This window comes from Benincasa hispida, chromosome 11 (genome assembly GCF_027475165.1).
Source record: "Benincasa hispida cultivar pf3 chromosome 11, pf3_genome.v1.1, whole genome shotgun sequence".
Lineage (NCBI taxonomy): Eukaryota > Viridiplantae > Streptophyta > Magnoliopsida > Cucurbitales > Cucurbitaceae > Benincasa > Benincasa hispida.
This window is the reverse complement of record NC_143488.1, coordinates 83905558-83931595: the sequence shown is the minus strand read 5'-3', so window position 1 is coordinate 83931595 and position 26038 is coordinate 83905558. Positions and strand designations below refer to the sequence as shown.

At 36.2% G+C, this 26038-nt stretch overlaps 2 protein-coding genes and 1 non-coding gene across 3 annotated transcripts; 1 reads left to right on the top strand and 2 right to left on the bottom strand.

Moving 5' to 3' along the window:
* Positions 1–11171: 11171 nt before the first annotated feature.
* LOC150032968 (small nucleolar RNA R71) lies at positions 11172–11279 on the bottom strand. Its single transcript, XR_016524935.1, has one exon. It is a non-coding gene; the product is annotated as a small nucleolar RNA R71 (small nucleolar RNA).
* Positions 11280–20461: 9182 nt separating this feature from the next.
* SDG20 (SET domain protein 20) lies at positions 20462–22696 on the top strand. Its single transcript, XM_039050319.2, has 2 exons — positions 20462–21170; positions 22093–22696. The coding sequence occupies exons 1-2, from the start codon at positions 20522–20524 to the stop codon at positions 22479–22481; spliced, it is 1038 nt and encodes a 345-aa protein (XP_038906247.2). The 5' UTR covers positions 20462–20521; the 3' UTR covers positions 22482–22696.
* A 309-nt stretch (positions 22697–23005) lies between these two features.
* Positions 23006–24812, bottom strand: LBD20 (LOB domain-containing protein 20). The gene is made up of 2 exons (XM_039050321.2): positions 24316–24812; positions 23006–23432 (listed from the first exon to the last, which is right to left on the bottom strand). Exons 1-2 carry the CDS (start codon positions 24682–24684, stop codon positions 23106–23108), a joined length of 696 nt encoding a protein of 231 aa, XP_038906249.2. The 5' UTR covers positions 24685–24812; the 3' UTR covers positions 23006–23105.
* Positions 24813–26038: the final 1226 nt, after the last annotated feature.

The following is a 26038-nucleotide window of genomic DNA, read 5'->3' as shown; positions in this document are numbered from 1 at the left end:
CTCCCAAGGAGGATAGTATTCGCGCTTAGGTCCACGCAAAAATTATATTTGTGCAGTGGCTATAACTTGAACAATAGAGGTTAGTTCAGATATTTGACTTCTAAGCTCACTAATCTCACTTACCTTTTGTGTTCTTCGTTGTTCCACTTGAAGTGCATAATAGATGTTCATGTTATCTGCCAGGGAAAAACAAGTAGACACAAGAAAAGAAAAAATATATTTTTGGGTTTTTAAGGTTTAACAGTCAATTCTAACTAAAAGATATTAATTGGCATGCTTCCCTAGCAGCAGACCCATTTTTGTTCAACCTCTTACGGTATCGTTTAATTCCCGAAAAGGACTATGAAACAAAAGAAAATTTATAAAAATTGTACTACTCCTATTACTACTGAAACATAGCAACAGTGGTAGGTGCAAGGTCAAACCAGAGAGAAACGTTGAATTAATTTCTTTTAAGCTAAATTTGACTGAGGAAAACAGTAAAAACGAGGTTTTGGCTTTTGATTAATTTGCAAACATGCAGGAAAATAAATTAGGGATAACTATAAGTTGTAATTGGTTCATCTAGTTCTCAGATCAAGTAAACATTCGATTAACTGTTAAGAAAAGCCATGTCCAATTAACCAAAATTCTTCAAATTTAAATTAAACATGCAATACAAAGATTTAGGTCAGCCTGTAAACCTAAACATACACGTTCAATTATTGCTATTGGGGTAAATTCAAGCATAGACGAACTACGAGGAAACGTGTGAGCTTGAAATTAACTAGCATAGAATTGCAATCATGAAAGGGGCATCAATCCAACACACAAATGCAAATGTAATTCAATTGAGACTTAAAAAAAAAGATAATTCTGAATTATAACATCAAATTTGGCAGAAAACTCAAGAGTTACACCGAATTCTTAATCTAAGAACTAGATAGAAAATTACCTCATCGACTCATAGACAAATCCCATAAGGTACAATCCAATCCGTGCTCACAATCCAAAATTAGACTAAAAACTAGCCTAATAATACTGGAAACATAGAGGAAGAAGAAAACTCGTCCTCTCCTTAGCCTCCATTGAAATTCAACATATCTTTACCTAAAAATCGAAGAGAAGTATTTATAGAAACAGGGACAGCGTCACAACGCCAGAACGAGCGTTGCAACGCTGATGCAGCTGGTCTTGAGCGTCAGGCACAGAAGTCCAACACTAGGCTAACGCTCACTTGCGCGCGTGAGGGTTTCTCCATCTTCAACATCGTAGCATCGTGAAACTTAGGGTGAGCATTGCAACGCTACCCATTCTGTCCTTCAGCATTGGGTGAGCGTCAGGCCAAGGAAAACCATGAGCGATGTAACGCTTTAACAGGGGCATTTATGTCTTTTTAACTTCTTTGAAGCCCAGATGCTCAAAGCAACTCCAAATCGCTTCAAATTAACCCCGTTTAGTTTTAAATCGCCAATTCTACCTCATGGTTGCTCAGTACCAAAAAAAAGAAAAATAAACATATAAAATCCAATAACAAACTCGAATTAAACTTGGATTTTGTGCATTTTGGGATTTCTTCATTTGAAGTGAGTTTTTAGCAATTAATTCTTCATTTGTTCATATATTTGCTGATTGGTATGAAATTTCTTGATTTTCATGACTGTCTTGCTTAATATGAATGGGTTTGAAGATTTGTGAATTGTTGATATTGAATATGTGAATAAGTTGTTTGGGATTTTTTGTGTGCTGGTGGATTTGTGTTCAATTGTTGAAAATTTGGTGTGATTTTGGGTAGGAATTGAAAGGCGTGGTTAAATTTTTCCTTGGTGAACCAAATTATCCGACCTTTCATTTAGAAAAACTTTTCAATGGGTCCTAGGAGAGTAGGAAGGTAATGCGTTATTTTATGATGCAATTGTGGATGATATGCGATGATGAAATTACGTTGAGCAGTCAAGTTTTCTCAATGGAATCCAAGTGTAAACCCTACTGAGTTCCTGGTAAGTCTAGGGTCGAACTCAGGGACTTGGGAACATAATCTGCGGTGGCAATTTTTATGAAAACTTTGCGGTAACCGGTAACTCAAATTATTGTTGGTTTGTTTGTTGATTGCGATAATGAAAAATAAACAAATGCGGAGGATTTGAGAAAAGTCAGTTGTGTGATAGATGCACCGAATATGCAAATGAATAGGTTGAGAAGGTCTTTAGCTAGCGTTACTTGGGAATGCGTCAAACTATGTGATCATGCTACAACCATGCACAGCAAGTCATTTTCCAATGCAAATGCGATGCTCCTAAGTCTAGAACGCATGTGTTGAATGTAAAAGTGTGCATAGAGCTTATTCCTAGGTCTCTACTATTTTCCTATGCGATGATGCAAAATGCATAAAGGCAAGGTGACCGCATACAATCATATCCTATCTCTAGGATACATGCGATGTGTTAATAGCAAATAGTGCTTATTTTTAAGCTTCTATCTCTTGATTATGCATTCTAATCTGACTCTCCCGAGCCTAGATTCTGACCTGACCTTCCCAAGCTTAGATCCTGTCCTTAGACTACTCTCCCAAGTATCTTTAATGAACAAACGAAGCATACATAATACAAGATAATCACATAGAATGAAGATTCCTAGTTGTGCTAGTTAAATGCTCCTCAACTCATTTAACAGATTTAGTTACTCATGCATAAATAACAGGGAGTGAACATATATATGAAGTAAATTCCATTTCGATAAATGAGTTTGAGTACAAAATAACAATGGAAGATAAAGGTAGAGAGCCTGGTAACAATTCCTTGCTGACCGAGGCTTTTACATTGTCAATCTCTATTCGGTTCAAAAGATATTCCTGCCTCTGCAGGCGTCGACCCTCTCTCTGTTCCTGAAGCTTCCGACACTCTCCCAAGCTTACCAGAACGATATGCTGGCACAACCTCCTTCTCTTGCATCTGCCTTAAAATAAAAGAAAATCTAAGAACAAGCCTAAACTATGAACATACTTGTGAACTCGTAAGATGGTGAACCCCTTTTCTGAAGGATGCCTTTGGTATTTATAGAACTTCCAGGGTGAAAGGCAGCTTCTCTCTCATGACTACACAGATGGGATGGCTTTAATTCTCTGACTGATGCGCCGAATATTTGTCACTGAAAAGCTAAATGTACTTTTTATCGTTAGCGGCTGTCAACTTAATTTGGATTCGATTGTCATTAGCTTTCTGTCTGATTGTGATTAATTACGCCTTTCACCCAGATGCGCCCACCATGTTGTGTCGACCAAGTTGCGACGATCTTTCTTGAGAAAATGTTTGCGAATGCGATCACTGCAAAGCCTTGCGATAATGCTGCGCTTGACCAATGATTTCCTATGATCAAAATTTCTGCCTTGCGTCAATGCATATTGTACATAAAAATACAAAAATCAACTATTCCTATGCGATGAACGCAAGTGACTGCAATATTATGAATTTGATGCTTTTTGGACATAATTTAACAGGTTTTATCAATGCAAACCAACATTGTTTAAGAACTTAGCACTATGATAACATGCATTTCTGTCTGTTATCAGAAGGAGAGATGCTAGCATTAGCGAGAGTGGGAAAACCCTGAACTAGTCTTTGAGTACCCTAGGTTTAGATCGCAAGGGGCCTTAGATTGTTATCACTACGTTGTTTCCACTAGGAAACTTGTCTTTGAGAGAGCCTTATCCCTAAAGCCCGACTTTTACCCATCACTGCAGCCATACAATAGAAGGGGTGGAAATCTTTGGTAGCCCATCCTGGCGTGGCAGTAGTCCCATTAGTTAGGGAGTTCTACGCCAACATCGACAAAGGGAGGGACTTTTCATTGGTGAGAGGTATTAAGGTCTCATTTTCATTGTCCCACATTAATGAAGTCTATGATTTAAGAGACTTTAATGATGAGTACAGTGGTTCTATTCTTAGTAGTTCTCCAATGAAAAGATAATAGAGGCCTTGTGTGGTTTGGGAGTTCAGTGGGCTAGGTCTAGAGGGGTAGCTGTGAGGTTTAGAGGGATGAACATGTCTGTCTCTAGCTAAATCTGGCAATCTTTTGTGTGTTCTAGATTAATGCCAGTTTTATGCCTCATGGATGTCACTAAGGATCATACCAAACTCTTGTACTATTTAGTCCAAGGGATGTCTATCAACGTTGGTCGAGTCATTAGGGCTTTGTGGGCAGTGTTCCACTACAGCTAGCTTAGGGCACCCTAGCTTTATTACCAAGTTGCGTCATAGGTCTGGGGTGGAGATTCCTGACAACGAGGAGAGGATGGGGTATCAAGCCACCATTTGTAGGTCATCGATTGCCGCCTTCCATGGGCGAGGTGCAGAGGAGCATAGTTCTGATGATGACGGAGAGGATGAGGATGTTCCCGTCATCGTCATGGGATTTGGCTAGTTTTTATTTAATTTTGGATTGTGAGCATGAATTGGATTGTACCTCATGGGATTTATCTATGAGTCGATGAGGTAATTTTCTATCTAGTTCTTGGATTAAGGATTTGATGTAACTCTTGAGTTTTCTGCTCAATTTGATGTTATAATTCAGAATTATGTTTTTTTTTTTTAAATCTCAATCGAATTATATTTGCATTTGTGTGTTGGATTGATGCCCCTATCATGATTGTAATTTTCTACTAGTTAATTTTAAGCTGGCACGTTTCCTCGTAGTTCGTCTATGCTTGAATTTACCCCGGTAGCAACAATTGAACGTGTATGTTTAGGTTTACAAGCTGACCTTGAATCTTTGCATTGCATTTTTAATTTAGATTTGAAGAATGTTTGGTTAATTGAACATGGCTTTTCCTGACCGTTAATCGACATAGTTGAATCCAAATCCTAATGCATGTGTTTCTAGTTATGACCGTTAAGAATCCAATTGAATCTAGGAGCATGTAGATTAGTTAGAGACGGCCTTTTCGGCCTTAATTATTAGTTAAGGCGCTTGATTGATTTCGATTTAATTGACTGTCAACCTAGAGATTAGTTAAATTGCATCATTGGGTAGTTATGCACGCCTAATTCGGTGACATAATCAATTGGCAGAAAATGATGATTGAAATTACGTTGAATGTTTACTTGATCCGAGAACTAGATGAACAAATTACGGCTTACATTTATCTCTTACAATTTATTTTCCTACATGTTTTCAAATTAATCAAAAACAGAACCCCGTTTTTACTGATTTACTCAGTCAAATTTAGTTTAAAAGAAATTATTTCAACGCTTCTTTGTAGTTCGACCCCTCACTTACCACTGTGCTACGTTTCAGTAGTAATAAAAGTAGTGTGATTTTTACAAATTTTTTTTATTTTGTTTCGTAGTCCTTTTCGGGAATTAAATGATACCATAAGAGGCCAAACAGTAACAAAGAGAATGGAAGTTTCTTGCAAGTTTGATGGATGTTTCACAGTGAGAATTGAAGGGTAAAAAAGAGGTCTTTGTTTGTTATGGAAATATGAAGTGAGGGTGGATGTTGTTTATTCTCTTAGAGTCACATTGATTCTTGGGTGAAATAGAATGAGATGAAGTGGAGATTCATTAGGATTTATCGATTCCTAGAAAACTGTAAGAAGAAAATAGGAGTTTTGGATTCCTAGAAAACCATAAGAAGAAACTAACTTGGAATTTGCTAAGAAACTTGTTCAAAGATGTGCATGAGTCTTGGATGATTGGTGTTGACCTAAATGAAATAACGTAGTGTTCAGAGAAGTATGGTGGCTTCCAGAAAGAGAACGTGGTGCTGGAAATTTTCAGAGAAGTGGTTGATGAATGTAAATTGCTGGATGTAGGTTATAATGGCCCTATTTTACTTGGAATGGCAATATAAGAGGAATTAGAGTATGAGAGAGACTTGATTGTTTCCTTTGTTCTGAAGCTTTTGAGCATTTGTTTTGTAGGAAATCAGACATCTTGATTGGTTATTTTTTGACCATCGTCCTATTGTTCTTGATAGTACTACTAAAGCTATCTTTTCTTTTAAAAGAGGCAGTAAACCTTTTAAATTTGAGGATTTCTGGGTAAGAAATCATGAATGTAAAGAGATTATTTCAAATGTTGGGGATTGGAATAAGTTCCAGAATAACAATTATCTAACTTATAATTTGAAACAGTGTTCTATCAAGCTAAAACCATGGGGAAGACTTTTACTCCATAAAAGATGGGAAAAGATTTCTATATGCAAAGCTGCTCTTAAAGATGAATATGAAAAGTTTCCTCAGGTGGATTTTGAGCAAATTCATTTACTTGAATTGGAGTTGGATTGCTTGTTGGAGGAGGATGAAATTTATTGAAAGCAACGCTTGCGTGAAGATTGGTTAAAATGGGGAGATAGGAATTCAAAATGGTTCCACGAAAAAGCAACGCAATGGAAAAAGGTAAATGAAATTCTTGGAATCCAAGATAAAAATGGTGTATGGTTTGTAGATGATTCTGTAGTTGCTAATGATTTTTGTTAGCCATTTAAGTGAAATTTTATCCTCCTCTAGTCCTGAAGAAGACGAATTGAGATGACCATTGGTAATATTAATCCTTGTGTCACCGAGGAGATGAATATAAAATTCACTATCCATACACTAGAATGGAAGGTAGAAATTGCTTTAGAACTGACGTTTCCCACAAAGGTGTTGCTGGATATAGTGTATGCCCCAGTTTATTGTATTGTGTACTTTATTTGTATTGTACTTTATATTGTACAGCTCACTAGCTTTAGGATAAGTGAGAGATTGTTGGGGTTGGTGCTCTAAATCTCGTGGTTCTCATAGTTTGTAAATTTTGTATATGAATTATTTGTTTAATTAAATAAGGTATTATTTTATTTGACATTTAGATTGCATTAACTCAAACCAATAAACTAAGATCCGAAGTTATTTTATGCAATTTAAACATGTATGTGGTTGACATACAGGTGGATCATGTTTAAATAATAACCTAAATGGTCTATAGTGTATGGATAAGGTTGAGTGTCTTATTCTGGTGACATTACGAATATGACCCACTTTGTAATTGTTTCAAAAGCTGCAAAGTGTTACAAATGATGTGATCCTAATCGCTCATGCGGAGATTTGCGAGTGGCGGGTATCTAATCCATGCCATGAAATGCATGATTTTGAACTTCTATTTGTGTACTTTTACTATGGAAAAAGGGATTCATTCATGTGTTCTTCTCTAATTTTAGTCATAATCTGTTAACTAAGCTCACTAGGTGATAATTATGCTTAAAAGATGTTATTTGCTGATTTGGTGCTGATTTGATGAATTTTGGAAGGTTTTTTTTTACTGTTTCTACAGATTTTCTATCTATGCATTTGCAACAATAAAGTAATGCGCCCACATCAATGAGCCCTAAATTCCCAAAATTCGATGCAGTCGAAAGTGGTTGCGATTTTCATGATCTAATCAGTTTGGTAGCTCCACTTTTTCCTAAAAAATGTTTAGAGCATGAAATCCAGTCCTCCTCAACTGTTTTGAAGCCTATAAAAGTGATGGAAGCCCTTCTTTTCACGACATCAACTCGCCTTAGCCGAAATCATCACCATTATTCACATTCTACCCATTTTATAGCAGCCTCTTGGGTCTTTTCTCAGTGTTTCAAGTCAGTAGCCTTAAGAAAAAAAGTTCATCTATGAAGGAAATCGAACACGAGGATTTTCATGAGCATCGGAAAGATCATTCCATATTACAATCGTATATGAACTTTATAATTACAATCACAAATGGAAACATGTGGTTATGCAAAATACATAAATTACAGCATGCTATAGATCAAGGACAAGAGTAACACACTTTTATCGACTCATCTTCAAGCTCCTTGATCACGAACGCTCATTCACAACAACACAGCAACACACACGAACACTCGCCTAACACGACAGCTACACTACACGATCACTGTGCACTCGAGCTCAGCGATCGCCAAGGTCACGAACACCCGGAGCACCACGAATGGCCTCCATAGAACCTTGATAGTGTGAGTTGAGTATGACACCACCAAGAAGGTTACCTTGGTATTCTCGGTGTGAAAATCCAGAGGGTGGGCTTTGTGCAAACTTGGTTTGAGGTAGAAAAATGGAGAAACCACAATCGTGTAAACGATTGAGCAAGTGAGAGATGGAAGAACCTATCGTATAGGTCGATGTGCAATCGTTTAGGAAAAACTAAGCGATCGTCTGGCAAAAGCTATGCAATCGTTTAGCTCATCGCTTAGCTGAGTGTCTATCGCCTAAGAACACTCCATGATCGTTTAGCTAACTCCAAGCTGTCGCTTAGTAAATCTCATTTACTTGACAACTCTCTGTGAGAATTTTCCGAGATTGGAAATCTCAAAACAACATTGTTTTCAAAACTTACTAAAATTAGGAAAATATTTTTTCTTTTATCTCACAGTTACCATGAAACCACCAATAACCTCATACTCAATTGGTTATTAGAGAAAAAGAGATAATTATCCAATAATTAATATCATTATAAATATAAATGATAACCAACTTATCATACTATATTTATAACTTATAGTTTTAATATTTCATCTCATGAAACATACAAACCATAGCTCTTTGTCTATTCCATGGCACTTAATGTAAATCTCATTTACATTAATCCTCCACTTGATGTATCTCATACACCATACCGACTATATCATATATAATCAAATTACCTCTTGTTAATTTGAACATTTCAAATCAACATCAAGAACTGATCCTCAACTTGAATCCATTGAGCTACCAAGGGGACTTTATGGACCTGTAGCTCGAAGCTCGAACGGTACGTGAATAACTGACTAAACTCTTTAGTCATGGGATCCACCATCCGTTAATTGCCAGGCACTCTACTAAAGACTGATAGCTGAACTCTCTATACCATAGATATATTATGTGTTCATCTTAACCAATCAACAATGCGACAACCCTTCACAGATCACTCGTAATTACAGCTCGGCCAATAACCATTATGCCCCTGTAGTTACATTTAATTCCTTTAGTACCACTGATCCCTCTAATGAATATAAGTCATACTCCTACTATGGCTGAGTCCTCTCTTTCAAAGAGAAGATGTGGCCATTATGTTCAAGCTCCAGAATCATCCCTTAAGGGAGCTCTCTACTTACCCCTGCTTCGGGGAAGGAGTGAATTCCATCTTGTGTATTGAGTTCCCAGCTCCCAAATCAAACAAGTCCCTAAAAAAGATAGGCATGCTGAGTTGGCAATCTGGCGACTCTCACCCATACTAATCAAAGAACCGCCCTCAAAGCCAAAAGTTCCCAAAACACTTAGGATTGAGGTCGTGTCACCTATGGTCGTTTAGGTGAGATGTAAGTCTCTAGTATCAATGGCGTTATATACAGAGTCTAGTCATCTCGTGGTCTGGTCTTATACAAACTCTTTATATAGGACACCCCCGCTCGCATGTATCCACATAAATGATCAGGATCTACCATCTGTAGTAGTTTATAACACTTGCAAACCTCTACAAAGTGAGCCGTATCCATAGTGTTATCAGGATCAGATATCCAACCTTAATCCTTATACTACAGACTTATTTATGTTATCACTTAAGGCATGATCCACTTGTATATCACATATACATGCTTAAGTTTACATAAGATAATCATGGAGCTTTGTTTATTGGATATGAGTAAATGCCAGAATGAAATAACAGTTATTTTATTCATAAAACAATGTGTATAATTACAAACAACGAGACTCCGGGAGAATTAGAATACCAATCCCAACAATCTGAGGCATAGCAACTCTAGTTTATCACATCCCACAAAAGTGCACATTGAGGGGCAATTTCACCTTGAAAAAGAGGGAATCTACCTACGGAAAGACTTAAGGCTTGAGGATTCATCCTAAATTCATTTGAGTTGTATTTTTCCAGCTTTCATTTTCCATTTAATTCTTGTACTTATTTTATTTTATTTCTCCCAATCAAACTCCATATTGTATTTACGATTCTTGATTTAATAAAGTTCATTATTCATCAATTATCATGAGCTAAATCTCTCTAGGGGTTTGACAATGTATATGCCCTAAGATTTTTATGGCTTAAGTAATGTTACGCTCAACTTGATTTTATGCATTTTCTTTGTTGAATTTAAAACTAGCATTCTTAAATTAAATTGGCCACTTAATTTAATAATATAGTGAAGCTCTAGTGTTGAGAAGGCTAGGGTGGAGTTCACAAAGGGAAATGGGACCAAGAGCCTAGGCATAGGAGAGTCAATCCCCTTAGGAATAAGGGACACTGTAGGGTAAAGAAACCAATGTTTAATTAATCTAAGATTCAACTACCCATGGAAACATTAGAAAGTAGCTACTTAGAACTCCCAAAGGAACTTGACCAAGATCGAATAGGTATAGATTTCTACTTATGCATATTTCACTGTCATGGTGTGATGTGGTAGCATCACTTTTGGCATAGAGTTTGAAAGGTCGAAAAGTTGTTACCCCCTATTCGATTACCACTATTTGCTATTTTTAATCTAAAATTCTCAACTATTCAAAACTCAATTTGCCTTTGGTTACCTATGGTCACATTTAATTATAGTCATAAGCAAATTAAATTTAGAACTAGTCTTATGGGTTCGACTCTTGGAATACTCCAAGGTTCATTACTTCTTCGACAGTGTATGCTCGTACGTAAACCTAACTTATCCATATATTATTGTTATTCATACATTTGGTCGATCAAGTTTTTGTTTCCGTTACTGGGGCATTTAAAATATGCATATCTAGGTCAAGATAACACATTATCGGTAATCATTGATGTTGAATTAACAGAACAACATGAGCAATTGTTGCTGAAAATTCTAGGTAGACATAAGCAAGCAATTGGATAGACAATAGCTTACATCAGAGAGATTAGTTCTACATTTTGCATGCATCCAATCAACCTAGAAGAAGGGGCAAAGAATTTTGTTGAGAATTAGAGATGGTTAAATCCGAACATGAAAGAAGTTGTACGCAAAGAAATCATAAAGTGGTTAAACGCCAGGGTGATCTATCCTATTACTGATAGCTCATGGGTTAGTCCAGTTCAATGCGTGCCCAAGAAAGGGGGCATAACCATAGTAACCAACGAGAAGAATGATCTGATCTCGACAAGAACAGTGATTGGGTGGAGCTAGCTCAAACATTTTTTAATAAATATTTTCCTCCTACCAAGTCTTGTAAATTGAGGTATGAAATTGTTTCTTTTTCTCAACAACTTGATGAACAGTTATTTAAACATTGGGAGAGTTACAAAGATCTCCTTAGAAAGTACCCATAACATGGATATCCTAATTGGTTACAAATATAATTCTTCTATGATGGGTTGAATGATAACCCTAAATCCAATCTAGATGCTACCACTGGATGGTCTCTTTTCTCTAAAATTGCTATAAAAACTTACACTATTTTAGAAGACACGACCACTACAAGCTATAATTGGACAAGTGATAGAGCTTCTACCAATAAAATGAATGGATTGACAACACTCTTAGGCTGACGCACATTTTCTTCATCGCACGCCAACAGGCCATCCTTACCACATGCATCCATGAAGCTGACCTAACCTCAAGATGGGCTTAGCTATCGCATAGCTCCATCGTAAGGACCTAGCCTCGTCCTTCTCATGCATTCAACTAACTTCGAATCACTTGGTTGTTGCACACCCTACCATCTCTAGCACATGGCAAGGACTCGACCACCATTTACTAACACATAACCTCAAAGAATCCTTTGTGGTCGCATACTTCATGCGTCCACAAGCCTTAACGCCTTTCTCCTCCCCCTTAACCAACGATCTTAACTCCTCCAATGACAAGGTCATTAGCTCTCAAGCCTCCCCACCACATGGTATCAATGCATGGTTCCCATACTTAGTCAAATTTTTGTCTTCTTAACCCAACTTAACCACAACTTATGTTTTAGCCCTTACAGTCAAATTTTCTACACTTAAGGCATTTTCCTTCACTTTTATTCCTCTTTAACCTTCCTTATTATCCAAGTTTTAACCTAACTTACTTAAGGGAGATTCGAGGGTTTACACTAAGTGGCATGCTTAGAGGCTATAAAGATGAGTTAGTACGCCAACTATCACTTTATGGAAGCATTAAGGACATGCAACTTTAGTATAAAAGGAAGATGTAGTTGAAGAAGCTCGGTTTGGGCATTTTGGAAGTGTTGAGGATGAAGAGTTATTGTCGAATTGACACCTGAGCATTGAAGAAGTTGAACCCAGGCTACCGGAAGAAGATTTTCGTGAAAATTGAGCTGAAGAGTGAATAATTTATTTAAGTGTTCAAGAGTCTAGGCCACACAGATGAGTTGTAAAACTTGGTGAATTTCGGGCTTATAAGGAAGTATTAGAGGCTAAGGTTTTAAGGTAAGCTAGTTAAGACATTTAGAATTAAGTTCTTGGAAGAAAATTTCATGAGATTACATCTGGAATTAGAGTTATTTAAGTTGAAATTAAAATTTGGAAGTTTGGTTGGATGAATAAGCAGGCAGCTGCATACAGAGAACAAGCAAGTAGCTGACTAGCCGATGATATGCGATGATGCGTGTGAGCATTAACAAAGTATTCATAGTCGAAGTGCATTGAGTGCATCACATAGTGGACGTTCATCGCATAGGCTAAAAAAGGTGTTCCAGTGCTTATCCAAGCACCGTGGGAAAGGGTTGCCATTTTTTAGCCAAGTTATAAGGTAAAATGGCTAAGGGTACTTGATGCGATGAGAGGGGTTAGGATGCGATGAACTTAGTCATGATGCAAAGAAATTGCTAGTTATGTGATGAAGTTAAGTTTATGTGTTAAGCTCAAAAGGGAGCTAATTATACTGACCAAGAGACCTTTCCTTATTTCAGGGCAGACGTAAGTAGGAGAGACTTACAGACCCTTGAATAAATAGTTTAAAAAAATGAGTGACAAGTTTTAATAAATGTTTCCTAATGATTAGTTTTGCATATGATTTCTAATGCATAAACAATTCAACATGCAGTTTTAAAACCATGATTTCTACAATGCATGCTTTATTCATTTCTTGGATGCATGACCTATGCTTTTAAATAAATGAGATTTCATATGTGAATCTAGCATGCGATTTTAGTAAGTTCATGCCTATGATTTATACTTAATATCTTCAAGGCACCATGCGATGATATGAATTAATGAAGTATAGTTAACTCACATGATGTTTTCTGTTATTACATTTGTAAGATGGTTTAAATGTTTTAGTGCTTTGTATAAGCCCTACTCCAATGTTGGTACTGAAAGTATAGTAAGGTACCTAGATTTCAATTATGCTAGAGATCCTTGAGACTGAAGGTATGGTAAGGTGGTCATAACCTAATCCAACTTTATGTGCACGTGTGACACATGTTATCGACGTTGATAAGATCGAGCAAAAAGGATCTCTCTCAACTAAGGTCATTAGGGATTGAGCAAAAGGGTTATCCCATATGTATATTCCGTTTTCTTTTAGGGTTTAGCATATGGCATGATTTTATGTTTCTAGTTTTATTTCCAAACCCTGAAAATGGTTATTTGAATGTTTTATGAGAAACCATGTTTATGTTATTTATGTTGTAAGTATGTTTTATTTTAAATGGTCACTCACTGGACATTTTAAGCTCAATCTTTTAAATGTTTTCCCTCCCTAGGTAGCGGTCGACGTCTTGAGGCCTAGCAGGTTCTATCGATCAGTTGCATCTCAAAGAACTTAAAGTTTAGGTGGCTCATCACATCTTTGTAAATTTGGGTCTTATGTTCATAACTATGGGAAGTTAGAGTAGACTTTTGAGGATGTTGAACATAAACTTACTGGACCCTAACCTAGGAGATATACGAATGAATATTCCACTATATAAGCATCTGTGTGCTTATATTTAATTACGAGATAATAGTCTGTTGTAGGATATAAATTGTTTATCAGGTACCAAGAGCCTCAGTTCATGCAAGTATATCAGTAATAATTGTCATAAAAGGGTTGGCAATTGTTGTTGTCACATTTCTTCTCGGGTTAGAGGGTAATGCGGGAAGGGATGCAACACAAGGTTTGGCTCCGATCATGCAGAGGTCTTCAACATATCCAAGAGATATTTGGTTTGGTTAATAAAAAAACCATTTGAAAGATAATGTTTTTCCAATCCAAGGAAATACTTGAGTTTTCCCAAGTCAAAAATCTGAAACTCAGAAGCCAATGTTATCTTGAAAGAAGCGATATAAGATACGCTAGTTCTAATAAGAATAATGTCATCTACATATAGGAGTAGATATGTAATAGATGACCCAATACACCGAACGAAAAGTGAAAAGTCAGCTGAGGAGATAGCAAAGTCAAGTGTGTACAAGTAAGATATGAACCTGTCATATCATGCACGCGACACTTGTTTTAAACCGTACAAGCTCTTGTGAAGTAAACATACATGATCTGGATATGATTTATCAATAAATCCAACAGGTTAAGACATATACAACCTCCTGTAATTGACCATGGAGAAATACATTCTTTATATCTAGTTGATACAAAGGCAATTTGTATTGAGTAGCAAGAGAAAATAATGCGAATAGTGGGTTTCTTAACAACGGGGCTAAAAGTTTCACCAAAGTCGAAACCCTCAATTTGGTGATAACCTTTAGCAACCAAGCAAGCTTTGTAACGTGAGATAATTCTATAAGAGTTGTACTTCATGCAATAGACCCACTTACAACCAATGACATTCATACCGCAGACCAAGGTACCAAGGACCAAGTACTTTGTGAAGGAACTTGATTTATAAGATCCATGAGTGGAAGCAGATCCTTTAAATTCCATTTTAACTGAAAACAAATATTTACAGCAAAGATACAGATTATGCATCTTAACAAAAATTACAGCATGCTTTTGAATAAAAAATAGAGTTAAGAGATTATACCTTTGAGGAACTTCTTCACGTAAATCTCTCAAACTATCACGAACTCTTCGAACAGTCACGAACCCCTCGAACAACAAGAAAACTTGAACCAAAAAGGGAAGACACTATGACTTATTATCCTTAGTATTCTCAGGGTGAGAACCAGAAGTGGTGGGTTCTGACTATTTTGGTTAGGAGGGAGTTTGTGAGTTTAGAGGGGAAGACGATTGAGAAAGTGCAATATCGTATAGCAAGATTCTTCAATCGTGTAAATCTTAAGCTCTCTCGTATAGGCTCTGCAATTTCATGAAGATTGTCTTTGGAAAAATAAAATAAAATTTTATTTATTCCATTTTGCCATAAAAACCAACTAACCTCCCATTAAGGTGGTTAGAGAGAAAAAATGGTTAGTTATCCAAATAATTAGTAATATAAATAAATATGATAACCAACTTATCATATTATATTTATAATCTATAGTTTTAGTATTGCATCATATACAATATAAACTATAGTTATTTTTCTCTATTTTATGACATTTTATATAAATTATATTTATATTAAATTTAATAACTATGAATCTTCTTCATAGAAATATATTTGAATCATATTCAAATATTTATTTCTCCAATTAAACTATAATGTATCAAATACATTATGTCAATTATATCATATATAATTAAATTCCCTCTTATTAATTTGAACCATTAAAATTAACCAAAAACTGATTCTCAACTAAATCCTTTTGAGCTACCAAGGGGACCTTACGGACTTGTAGCTTGAAGCTCCAATGGTACGTGACTAACTCTTTAATACTAACTCTTTAATTACATTATCCACCATCTGTTAACTGTCGGGCACTCCACTAAAGACTGACAGTTGCACTATTCGCACTACATATATATTTCTATGTCAATTGGATATAACCAATCAACAGTACGATGACCCTTCACAAATTGCTCGTAAGTACAACTGGACAAAATTACAGTTTTACCCCTGTAGTTACCTTTAACTCCTTAAGTACCACTGATCCCTCTAATGAACAATAGATCATAGTCTCACTATGATTAAACCTCTCTCAAGCCAGGAGAGGGTGTGGCGCCGCATTGTTCAAGACTTGAATCAGCCCTTTAATTTATTTACTTACCCCCGCTTTGGGGAGAAGTGAATTTCATCTTATGTAGTTGAGTTTTTAGCTCCCCAATCAGACGAATCCCCAAAATGGTAGGCTTGTTGAGTCGGCGATCTGGTCACTCTCACCCATACAAATTAAAGGACTGCCCTCATAGGCAGGAGTTCACAACTCACTTAGGATTAAGATCATGTTACTTATGGTCATCTTAGTGAAATGAAAGTCTCAATTATGAACGGTGTTATATAATGAGACTAAACATTTTGTGGTCCGATCTTATACAAACTCTTTTGTATAGAATATCCCCGCTCACATATCTAATACATGAATGATCAGGATCAGATCATTTGTAGCACTTTATAACATTTGTAACACCTACAAAGTGGGTCATACTCGTAGTGTCATCAGGATAAGATACCCATCTTTATCCATATACTACAGACCATTTAGGTTATCACTTAAACATGATCCATCTGTACGTCTCCACATACATGTTTAAGTTACAATGATAGCCGTGGATGTTAGTTTATTGGTTTATGGTTAATGAAACTAAAATATCATATATTTCATAGATAAAGTGAATAAAATATCATATATTATTAATCACATACAAGTTTGTTCATACAAGGTTTACAAACTATAAGACCCTACGAAATTTAGGGCATCAACCCCAACACTTTGTTGTTGTAAAGCCATGAATTCATTCGACATTGCAGAATGCCACTCAAGATATTTAGAAGCTTCTAAATAACTTGTTGGATTAGTGGGGACAAACATAATAACATTAAAATTCAAAATTTGAGGTTTAACAATACCAGATTTAGACCATGTCTACATACGATGGACATTGGTCAGATGTTATGTTAATGAAGAGGGATCGCCACTTGTTGGCTCTGAAGATGGAGGTGTTAGGGCAGGAAGATTATCTAGTAGAGATGAAGAGTTTGTTGGTGAGGATGGAGTAAGTATTGGTGGAAGGTTAGGTATAGTAGCTGGTGGTGATGAAAGGATTGTTGGTTAAGGTGCAAGTGTAAGAGGGTCAAGAGTAGGTAAAGATAGTGAACTGTAAGGGGAAATGGGCAACAGTGGAACATTACAAAGACTAGTAGATTGAGTAGAGAAAGAAAATGTTGTTTCATGAAAAATAACATGACGTGAGACAATTGATTTTTGTGTTAGTGGATTAAAGCAAATATAACCTTTAAAGTCTAAAGTGTAACCAAGGAAAACATGTTGAGAATTTTTAGGTTGAAGTTTATGTGAATTATATGGTTTTAATAAAGAATAACATGCACACCCAAAAACCTTAGATGTAGCAAATCAGAAGTATATCCAAACAATTTTTCAAACAGTGACATCATATTGAGAGATGAAGTTGGCATTCTATTAATTAATAAAATAGCAATGGAGAAAGTGTAAGGCCAAAATTCAAGAGGGACAGATGAATGAAATAATAGAGACATAATAGTTTCAACAATATGTCTATACTTTCGTTCAGCTGTCCCATTCTACTTGGGAGTATATGAGCAGGATTTTTGGTTAATATGCCTTTAGTAGAAAATATGGAAGAAACTAAAGAATTACAAAATTCACCACCACCATTAGATCGAAAAACTTTTAGGCAAATAGAAAGCAAGTTTTCAATAAAAGGAACAAATTTATGAAATATAGCACTGACATCCAACTTATAGAACATAGGAAACAACCTAGGTAAATTTGCTAAAAACATCAATAAAGCTTTATTAGATAAAAAAGGAGATGGTTCCCAAACATCACTATGCACAAGTTCTAAAGGATTAAAAGAAAGTGTGACATAGGAAACGATAATTTTGTCATTTTTGCTCTTAAACAACTAGGAAACTGACATGTAGATAAATAATTAATAGTGAACAAACCAAAGAGACGAAGGGAACTACGCAAGACTTTGGGCAAGGGATGGCCTAAATGATGATGCCACATATCACACTCTTGTTTTGCTACAAGTCTGCAATTTTTGGGAGGCACAAAAGAGGAGAGAATGGATGACTAGTAAGGAATGTGATACATGCCAGTGACACATTGATCTGTATACAATGGACGACCCGTCTTTTTATCCTGAATGGTTAAAAAGTCGGAATAAAAAATGAAATGATAACTATTATCAATACAAAATTTACTAACAGATAGAAGACTAGAGGCTAAATAAAAAAAGTGATGTATTTTAGAAAGATGAAAATCACGTATAGGGGTGGGAAGAATACCATTACCAGTATATGTAATGTTCAAAGGTTGTCTATTGCCAAAAATAATTGTCTCTTCACCATTGTAATTGCTGGATAAGTTAAGGTTGCTAAGTTCATTGGTCAGATGAGCTTTGGACCCACTATCAGATAACCACACAATATTAGAAGAAGGAAGTGAATTGCGGCATGGAGTTTATCGTCATTGCATCCCAATTGGGATGGAGGATAGCGTTCTTGATAAGAAAAGTTCATCCAATTGTAGCAATCAATGGCACTGTGGCCATATTTAAAGCATATTTGACATTAAATTTGCCCAGTATTTGAGTCGATTGAGGGCCCATGACTAAGAGGTAGAGAATATTGATTAAAGAAAGGCCCAAGTGAAGAATTATGGCCATTGAAAAAGTTTGGTGGTCCGAATGAGCCTTGAGAAGGCTCAAATCCATTTAATCGGTTTGAGCCACAACCATGCCCCTTATAGTTGTCGAAAGTGGGTTGTTGACTTGTAAGAAAATTAAGGTTAAAATTAGAGGAGTGTGGTGCTTGTTAATTTCCACAATTCCCTTGTCGATTTCCAGAATACTTGATGACAACCGATTTTCGACATTGGTTCGTTGACCAGATTCAAGTGAGCAATAAAATTCTCCTCAACGGTGAGCAACACATTGAGCTCTTCAAGTGTAATCAATATATTACGAGTTCAAAGAGAGGCGTGGGAATGAGCTGTAATCGAGTGGCAAGCCATTTAGAATGTGGAGAAGCGTATCTTCATCATCAATAGTGATCGAGGCTGCGGCTAACCGATCAACGATGTCCTTGACACACCGTGTGTATTGCTTAACGGATTTGGTAGATGATTTTTTCACTCTAGAGTTTTGAACAAAGATCCAAAATACTTGTACGAGTTTTGGAAGAACAATGCCGTTTGAGAGATAGCCAGAGTTCCCGATCAGTAGATACTAAGGTTACATGAGAGAAAATGAAAGCGGATAGGATGGCATTGATGAAAGTAATGAGGGTTTGATCGCAATAGGTCCATGGGAGGTATTTGGGATTGGGTTCTCTTTAGGCAGGAGGTTTGGTGGAGGTAGAGGTGTTTGGGGAGGCGGAAGGAAGGAAGGAATTGGTTTTGTTGGGGTGTGGATCCATCAATGTGACCAAATAGGGCATGAGCTTTCCATATGACAGATAGTGAGTTAAGAAGGAAAATAGATAGTGAGATGCAGGTGTTTGAAGAGAGGAGGAAGCCATTTCGGGGAGGGAGGGAGGATAATAGAAAAGGTGATATTTGTCAACCGCTTTGATACTAAGGTGAATAGTGAGTTAAGAAGGAATTTTTTGTATATTTCAGGTTGAATTCAATAAGGATACAACAACCCAAATTATAGAGGCAAAGAATCGGAATGAGTGAAGATAGAATTAAATTTGTTACAACAGAAATTACTAACATAATATGTACAACAAACTTGGACTGAAGACCAAGTAAGGGAGATCTGATAACCTTTAGGTAAGAAGGTCATGTCAATTATCATTAAAATAAGGTCATTTTTTACCATAAGTAAAATTAGAGTTGATAATGGGGCAGGGTGGATTCGGCTGCATCCCCCATCCCCGTGGGGCATTTTAATCCCCGTCCCCATCCCATTCTTTGTTTTGGGGGGTCGAGGTCGGGGACTCTCCATTTGGGATCAGGTCCCTGCGGGAAAAAATTTCTCGTCTTCTATTTTTTAAAATTTTTTATTTAAAATCAATTAAATTTTTATTTATAGTGAAATTTTAAATATTTAAGGTAACAAGTGGGTATTATTATTATTTTATTTATTTAAATTAATAATAAAGAAACATTTTAGCATTTCATTATATTAAATTTAATAAAAAAATTAAAATTAATTAAATTATGAAATAAAATTTAAAAAAAGTAAAAATAATTAAAGAACATATATATATTAAAAAATAATAAAAAAATATTCGGGACGGTGTTGGGGTCGAGGTTGGGCAAGGATACTCTCCCCGTCCTCAATTCGGGGACTTGTTTTGTGTCCTCTTTTGACCCATCCTCGATCAAATTGGCGAGGATCCGACCCTATGGGATTTTTGCCCACCGTAAGTAAAACACAAATTAATTTAGAAAACATATTGTCGTGTTTAAAATCTAAAGTGTATTATTATAACCAAATTTATGTAACATAATTTTATAATATATTTTTCATTTTTCATATAAACCGTGTTTAATATTAATTATTTATATAATTGAATGTATAGTCTTCCGACGGTGTCCGATATCGACAAATGAAGCGAGCCGTATCAAAAAAATGCTCGAAAACCAGTGAAGCCGAAGAAGGAGAAGAAGAACATTTAAATTCTGGCCTCCTTCACTGCGCTCACCTCGTCCTTCCATGGCTGACCTCGCTCGAGCTCGCAAGCATCTCTCTCTCCTGCAAATTCCTCAATGCCACATCCAAATCCATCACTCTTCGCCGGATTCTCGACGCTTCCAGATCCCTCGAGAAAATTCCCATCCCATTCCATAATCCAATCGACGATCGCCCCTACGCCTTCTTCCTCTACACCCCCACGGTCATTATCTCCAACCACCATTTCGAGCGCCAATGCTGGGGCTCAATTTCCGATTTCCAATCGAGCCATGTCGAGAGCGAATCGATGAATTTGGTCGATGATTGGGTTAGCGGTGTATTTGGATGCGATTGTGAAAATTGCGGGGATTTTGAGTTCCAATGCTCCTGTTCGAGCTTGGATGGGTTGGTGGATGTTGCTAGCGAGTGTGGACCGCGATGTTCTTGTGGGCTGGAGTGTGAAAATCGGTTGACCCAGAGAGGAATTTCTGTTCGATTGAAGATTTTGAGAGATGAGAAGAAAGGATGGGGTTTGTTCGCTGACGAGCTGATTCAAGAAGGGACGTTCGTTTGTGAGTATGCAGGTATTTCCCTTTGATGTTCATGTTGTGGAATTTGTTATGATTTTGCATAGTTGCTCTGCTCATTCTGCCTTATTCTGGTTGAGTGGCTGAATTTATTTTGAATATTACAGTTCAAGATTGTATGCCTTCAATTCTACTCAGACTAAGTAAGAACTAAATTCTCTTGTACCAATGTAAGTGCGAGACTTCATTGTTGAAGTCCTGAACTGATGTTCATTAAATACTCATTTACTTTGCAGATATTGAAGAAGTGAATTTCATTTTGGAAGTTTTTGTACGTTCCATTGGCTTTTTAGTGAATCAGTGTTCTTTGTCCAACTATGAAGTGAACTAAATAAATCTCACTTAAGCTAATAAACGAATAATGTCTCATTGATTGAATCTTGAACTAATATTTAAGAAAACTACTCATTTACGTTTTGTGTACATGGAATAAGTTAATTTCATTTTGTAAAATATATTGAGTTTTTACTTTGTTAAGGAATGAAGGCCCAGAATAGTAAGTATACTGGAAGTCTACAAACTCCAGTGATTCTGAAATAAATGCATTTTCTGTAGTGATTCATAATAAGGATATAAGATTTGTGGAGAAGCATGCGTGATAAAGATACTCCTTCATGAGAATGTTCTGGCTTTCAAAATCCATTGATTTGTTTACGAGCGTAACCAATAAAGGGCAAACGAATAGATGAGTTATTTGCTTCTGGGAAAAATATGTAGATGATGTTTGTTGGTCAGTATATCAGATTTTTGGTTCATGTAAATGAGCTGGTGTTTAAATGAAGGGTATTTTATGACTGAAAAAAGTCCAAGAGATATATTGTATGTAAGCTCTTAGAGAACACTCCATGTAATTGAAATTATGTTCTTTTTCGTGTTGAAGATCTCTAAACTTGATGCGACTGAATTTTGCATCCAAAAGGTGAACTTTTGACCACCAGAGAAGCAAGAAAGAGGCAGAAAATATATGATGTGCATGCTAAAGGCGGGCGGTTTGCTTCATCTCTTCTCGTTGTCAGAGAGCATCTTCCATCTGGAAATGCATGTTTGCGAATGAACATTGATGCGACCTGGATTGGGAACGTTGCACGGTTCATAAATCACTCTTGTGATGGAGGTAATCTAGCAACAAGATTGGTGAGAAGCACAGGTGTTATGTTGCCTCGCCTTTGTTTCTATGCTTCACGAAGCATATCAAAAGATGAAGAGCTTACCTTTAGTTATGGCGATATCAGATTAAAGCATGAAGGTTTGAAATGCTTCTGTGGTAGTTCTTGCTGTTTGGGAACTTTGCCTTCAGAAAATACATAATTTCATGAGCGAGGAATAGAATGGGAATCGGAAGTAAAGGAATTGAAGTACTTTGTATCATTTCTCCTCCTATTTTATACTTCATTTTAGATTGGATGAATGTGACAAATAACAATGTTATTTATTTGACTAATTATGCCTAGTAATTATAGCTCACTGGACAGAGATTTCGATTACCATCCAAAAAGTTTATGGATCGATCGGTACCTTCAAAATCGTTGGCTCGAAGATTATGCGTAGTAACTCCATGCTTTTTAAGTAGATGTATAGTTGAGTTGCTCGAATTCGACAATATCTATATTCTATCCAAATTGAACTGATCCCTACTGTTTAGTATTATACTTTAGAAACTGAATCTGTCTGATTGACAACGATACTTCAAACCGATTGGATTGACTAGATTAATTAGTTTTTATCTCTTTTTCCTTCCTCTTTCATACTGCACAGTTGCATCCCTGCTGTTAAAGTTGAAAATTTTAATTCCATTGGTTTTCGTTGCCTCCTAAATTGATTCTGTCTTATAGTTAGCAGGAAAACTGATGGAAAATCACTTCCATATTATTCATCTCCAAGCCTGATTCTACAGGCATTGGGTTGTCGATTGAAAATGAAGGTAAAAGAGTCTTAATTGGCGAATATGGCCGGCAACTGGCTATTTTCCTCGTCTTCCTCATCTTCGATCGGTCGGTGAGGGAGATGAAGAGGCTCTAGGTGATGGGAAGATGGGGCAGTCTCGGTCGGAAGGTCATAATTGGAAGCAAAACTACTCAAATTGATTGCATTATGAGCAGAGGTAGAGGCGGAGACAGAGATGGAGGAGTTGTTAGAGTAAGCTGGCTGCAACGCTCCGACTTGGGATGGCTGTGAGTTTTGAATTGCAGCTGCAAATGCCAACCTGCTGGTTATCAATTGAGCTTGAACCGCCGCAAGCTCCGCCTGTAGAGAGGCCACCTGAAATATATAAACCAAATGTTACAAACAAAGGTGATTATCAATGAGATAGTATAGCATTAGTTCTGAAATTCGACGCTTTTTGTTATTTAATCTCTAAAGTTTTAGTTTTTATGTCTAACATAGTAAGCTAAATTAGCGGGGCATTAGATAAATATAGAGTTTCATCGAGAGTTGTAATTCATTTATCTTTTAAAAATTGTGGTCTTCACTAGTTAAAACACCTATGTTTATTTTATTTGAAAATTGAACATTGTTATATATTTTTTTAATTTTGATATGTAGAATGAAGAAATTAAACATTTGACTTCAAAGCCAATAAAATAAGCTATCAGTACATTTTCAACCATTTTTTAGTACAAAATAAATTTTCAATGGTTGTTAATTGTATTTTGATAAAAAAAATATTAGATCTTAATATATAAAAATCCATATTATATTTCCTACCTTCTTTACCTTGAGAGTGTAAGAATTTAAAACTTTTATAATTATATATCGTATTGAAACATAATTGTAAAAGAAAAAAATTAATTAGATAAGTCTCTTTTTTGTTCTGAAAGTGCAAATAGATCTCATTAGTGGAACTCAAAAACATCAATATTTAGCCCCCAACGTTTCTTTATGCTATTAAATTTGGTCAGTAATTAGTCCCATACATTCCTTTCTTTTACCAAAATACTACTACTACTAATAATAATAATAAAAAAAATTTATTGGACGATTGTATGCTTGGACAGCTTCAGTCACCCCAGGAAGTATTCTAGTTTTCTTCTTAAAATTATATGATAAAATCTGTTTGAAAAAATATATATCTATTTCCTAACCAATAAAATTTGTTAAAAAAACTACAAATTGGAAGATAAGGAGCAAAGAAAAAATAAACCTGTTGTTGTAGGGCAAGGACAGTAGAGACACAGCCATAGACAGGGTCGGATAGTCTGGCCTGAGCCTCATAAGAAATAGTAACAACAGCGTCATTTCGGCGGCTGACTGGAATATGCAGCAGCAGTTTCGACACGTTGCTAGCTCCAAAGACCTTATGCACAGCGGCAAAGCGGGCAGCGCCTTGATCGGAGGCGAAATGTGGTGCAAAGATACAACCATCGACACATTTTCTTCTAAGAAATTTGCATGCACCACAAGGAGCCGAGGCAGTGACCGTGGCAGTGGCGGAGTCGGGGTCTCTATTGGCGGCGGATGCACGCTTATTCCCAAGGGGTTTCCGGCGAGAGAATTGGTCGGCGTCGGCCATATCATATGCATGGGAAGGGAGAAAAGGGGTGTTAGGGGGATTATATTATATTGGTTGAGTTAATAAGAATAATAATTAATAATAACCTTTTTTCAAAAAAAGAAAAAAATGGATATTAAAGTGAAGAGATAAAGAGAAGGGGCAGGCATTAGTCTCGTGAGAGAGGTTGGAGAAAATGAGGAGGTTTTTGTTTCAATAATAATTAAGCTTCTAGAGGGGAAAAAGAGACGTTATGAATTATGGAAGGGGTAGGGGTTGGTGAAAGGGGAGTGAAAGGTGGTGTGAGATGCACGTGCAAAGGGAGTGACTTACTTTCTCTCTCTTTCTAGGTTTAGTTTCCTTAAGGGCAATGGTGATTAATGAAATGACCACTACATTTGTGCCGTCCTTGACGTGTGGGATCATCAACTTTGTGGTCTTTTTTGTCCTTAGCTCAACAACGTATTGAAATGAAAGGATTCAAAACATCTAAATCTCTTAATTATTTTGTTTGGATGACCTAAAATTTGGATGATTAATATTCATACGTTTGGTCTTAGTCGTTTTTAAAAACGATAAATAATGACTATTTGTCATTGTCAGAACACAACGTTTAATTATCTATATTGTGCATTGCACATCATTAATGAAGTTCAGAGCATGAGTGTGAAGGAGTGAAAAAGAGCGTGAGTGGGAGAGCGAGGGGAATGTAAGTGCAAGAAAAGTGAGAGTGAGTAGAGGAAGTGAAGGAAGAAGCTAAACCATATTATTTAGAGTACTGTTGTATTGAATTAGTTGAGTATGAGTATGAGTTCGATTGAAGGAGGGAGGAAGAGTCCTAGGAAGTGAGAGCGTTATTGTATGTATGGCTTTAATTTCACACATTAAAATCGTGAGGGGCAATATGAATAATTCACACGCCTTAGTGTGTTCTGACAATGACAAAGAGTTCATACTTCATTATTTTTAAAAGGTTGGACAAACGACATTACGACTACAAAATTAAGGTCATCCATACAAAAAAAACTCTTAATCTCTTAGTCAAGACGGTCCAACATGAACTATAACTCTGTGGTAATTGACATTTATTATTTTTCTTGAAGTCGAAGGTTCTGATTTCGATAACTCATATTTCCACTTTACTAATTAAAAGAAAAATATAGGTAAAAGTTATATTATGTCCTTAAACTAATTGAGATTCCCTCAAGCATTGACTACTTTGTAAACTAAATAAAGTTATATCTTATAAAAATTTAAAAGTTGAGGATCTTATTAGACACATGATTAAAAGTTTAAAAGAAGATCACCAGATATACAAACTTCTAATTTAACAATTCTTTTTATAATGTCTTGTTACAAATTTTCATTCAGCTAG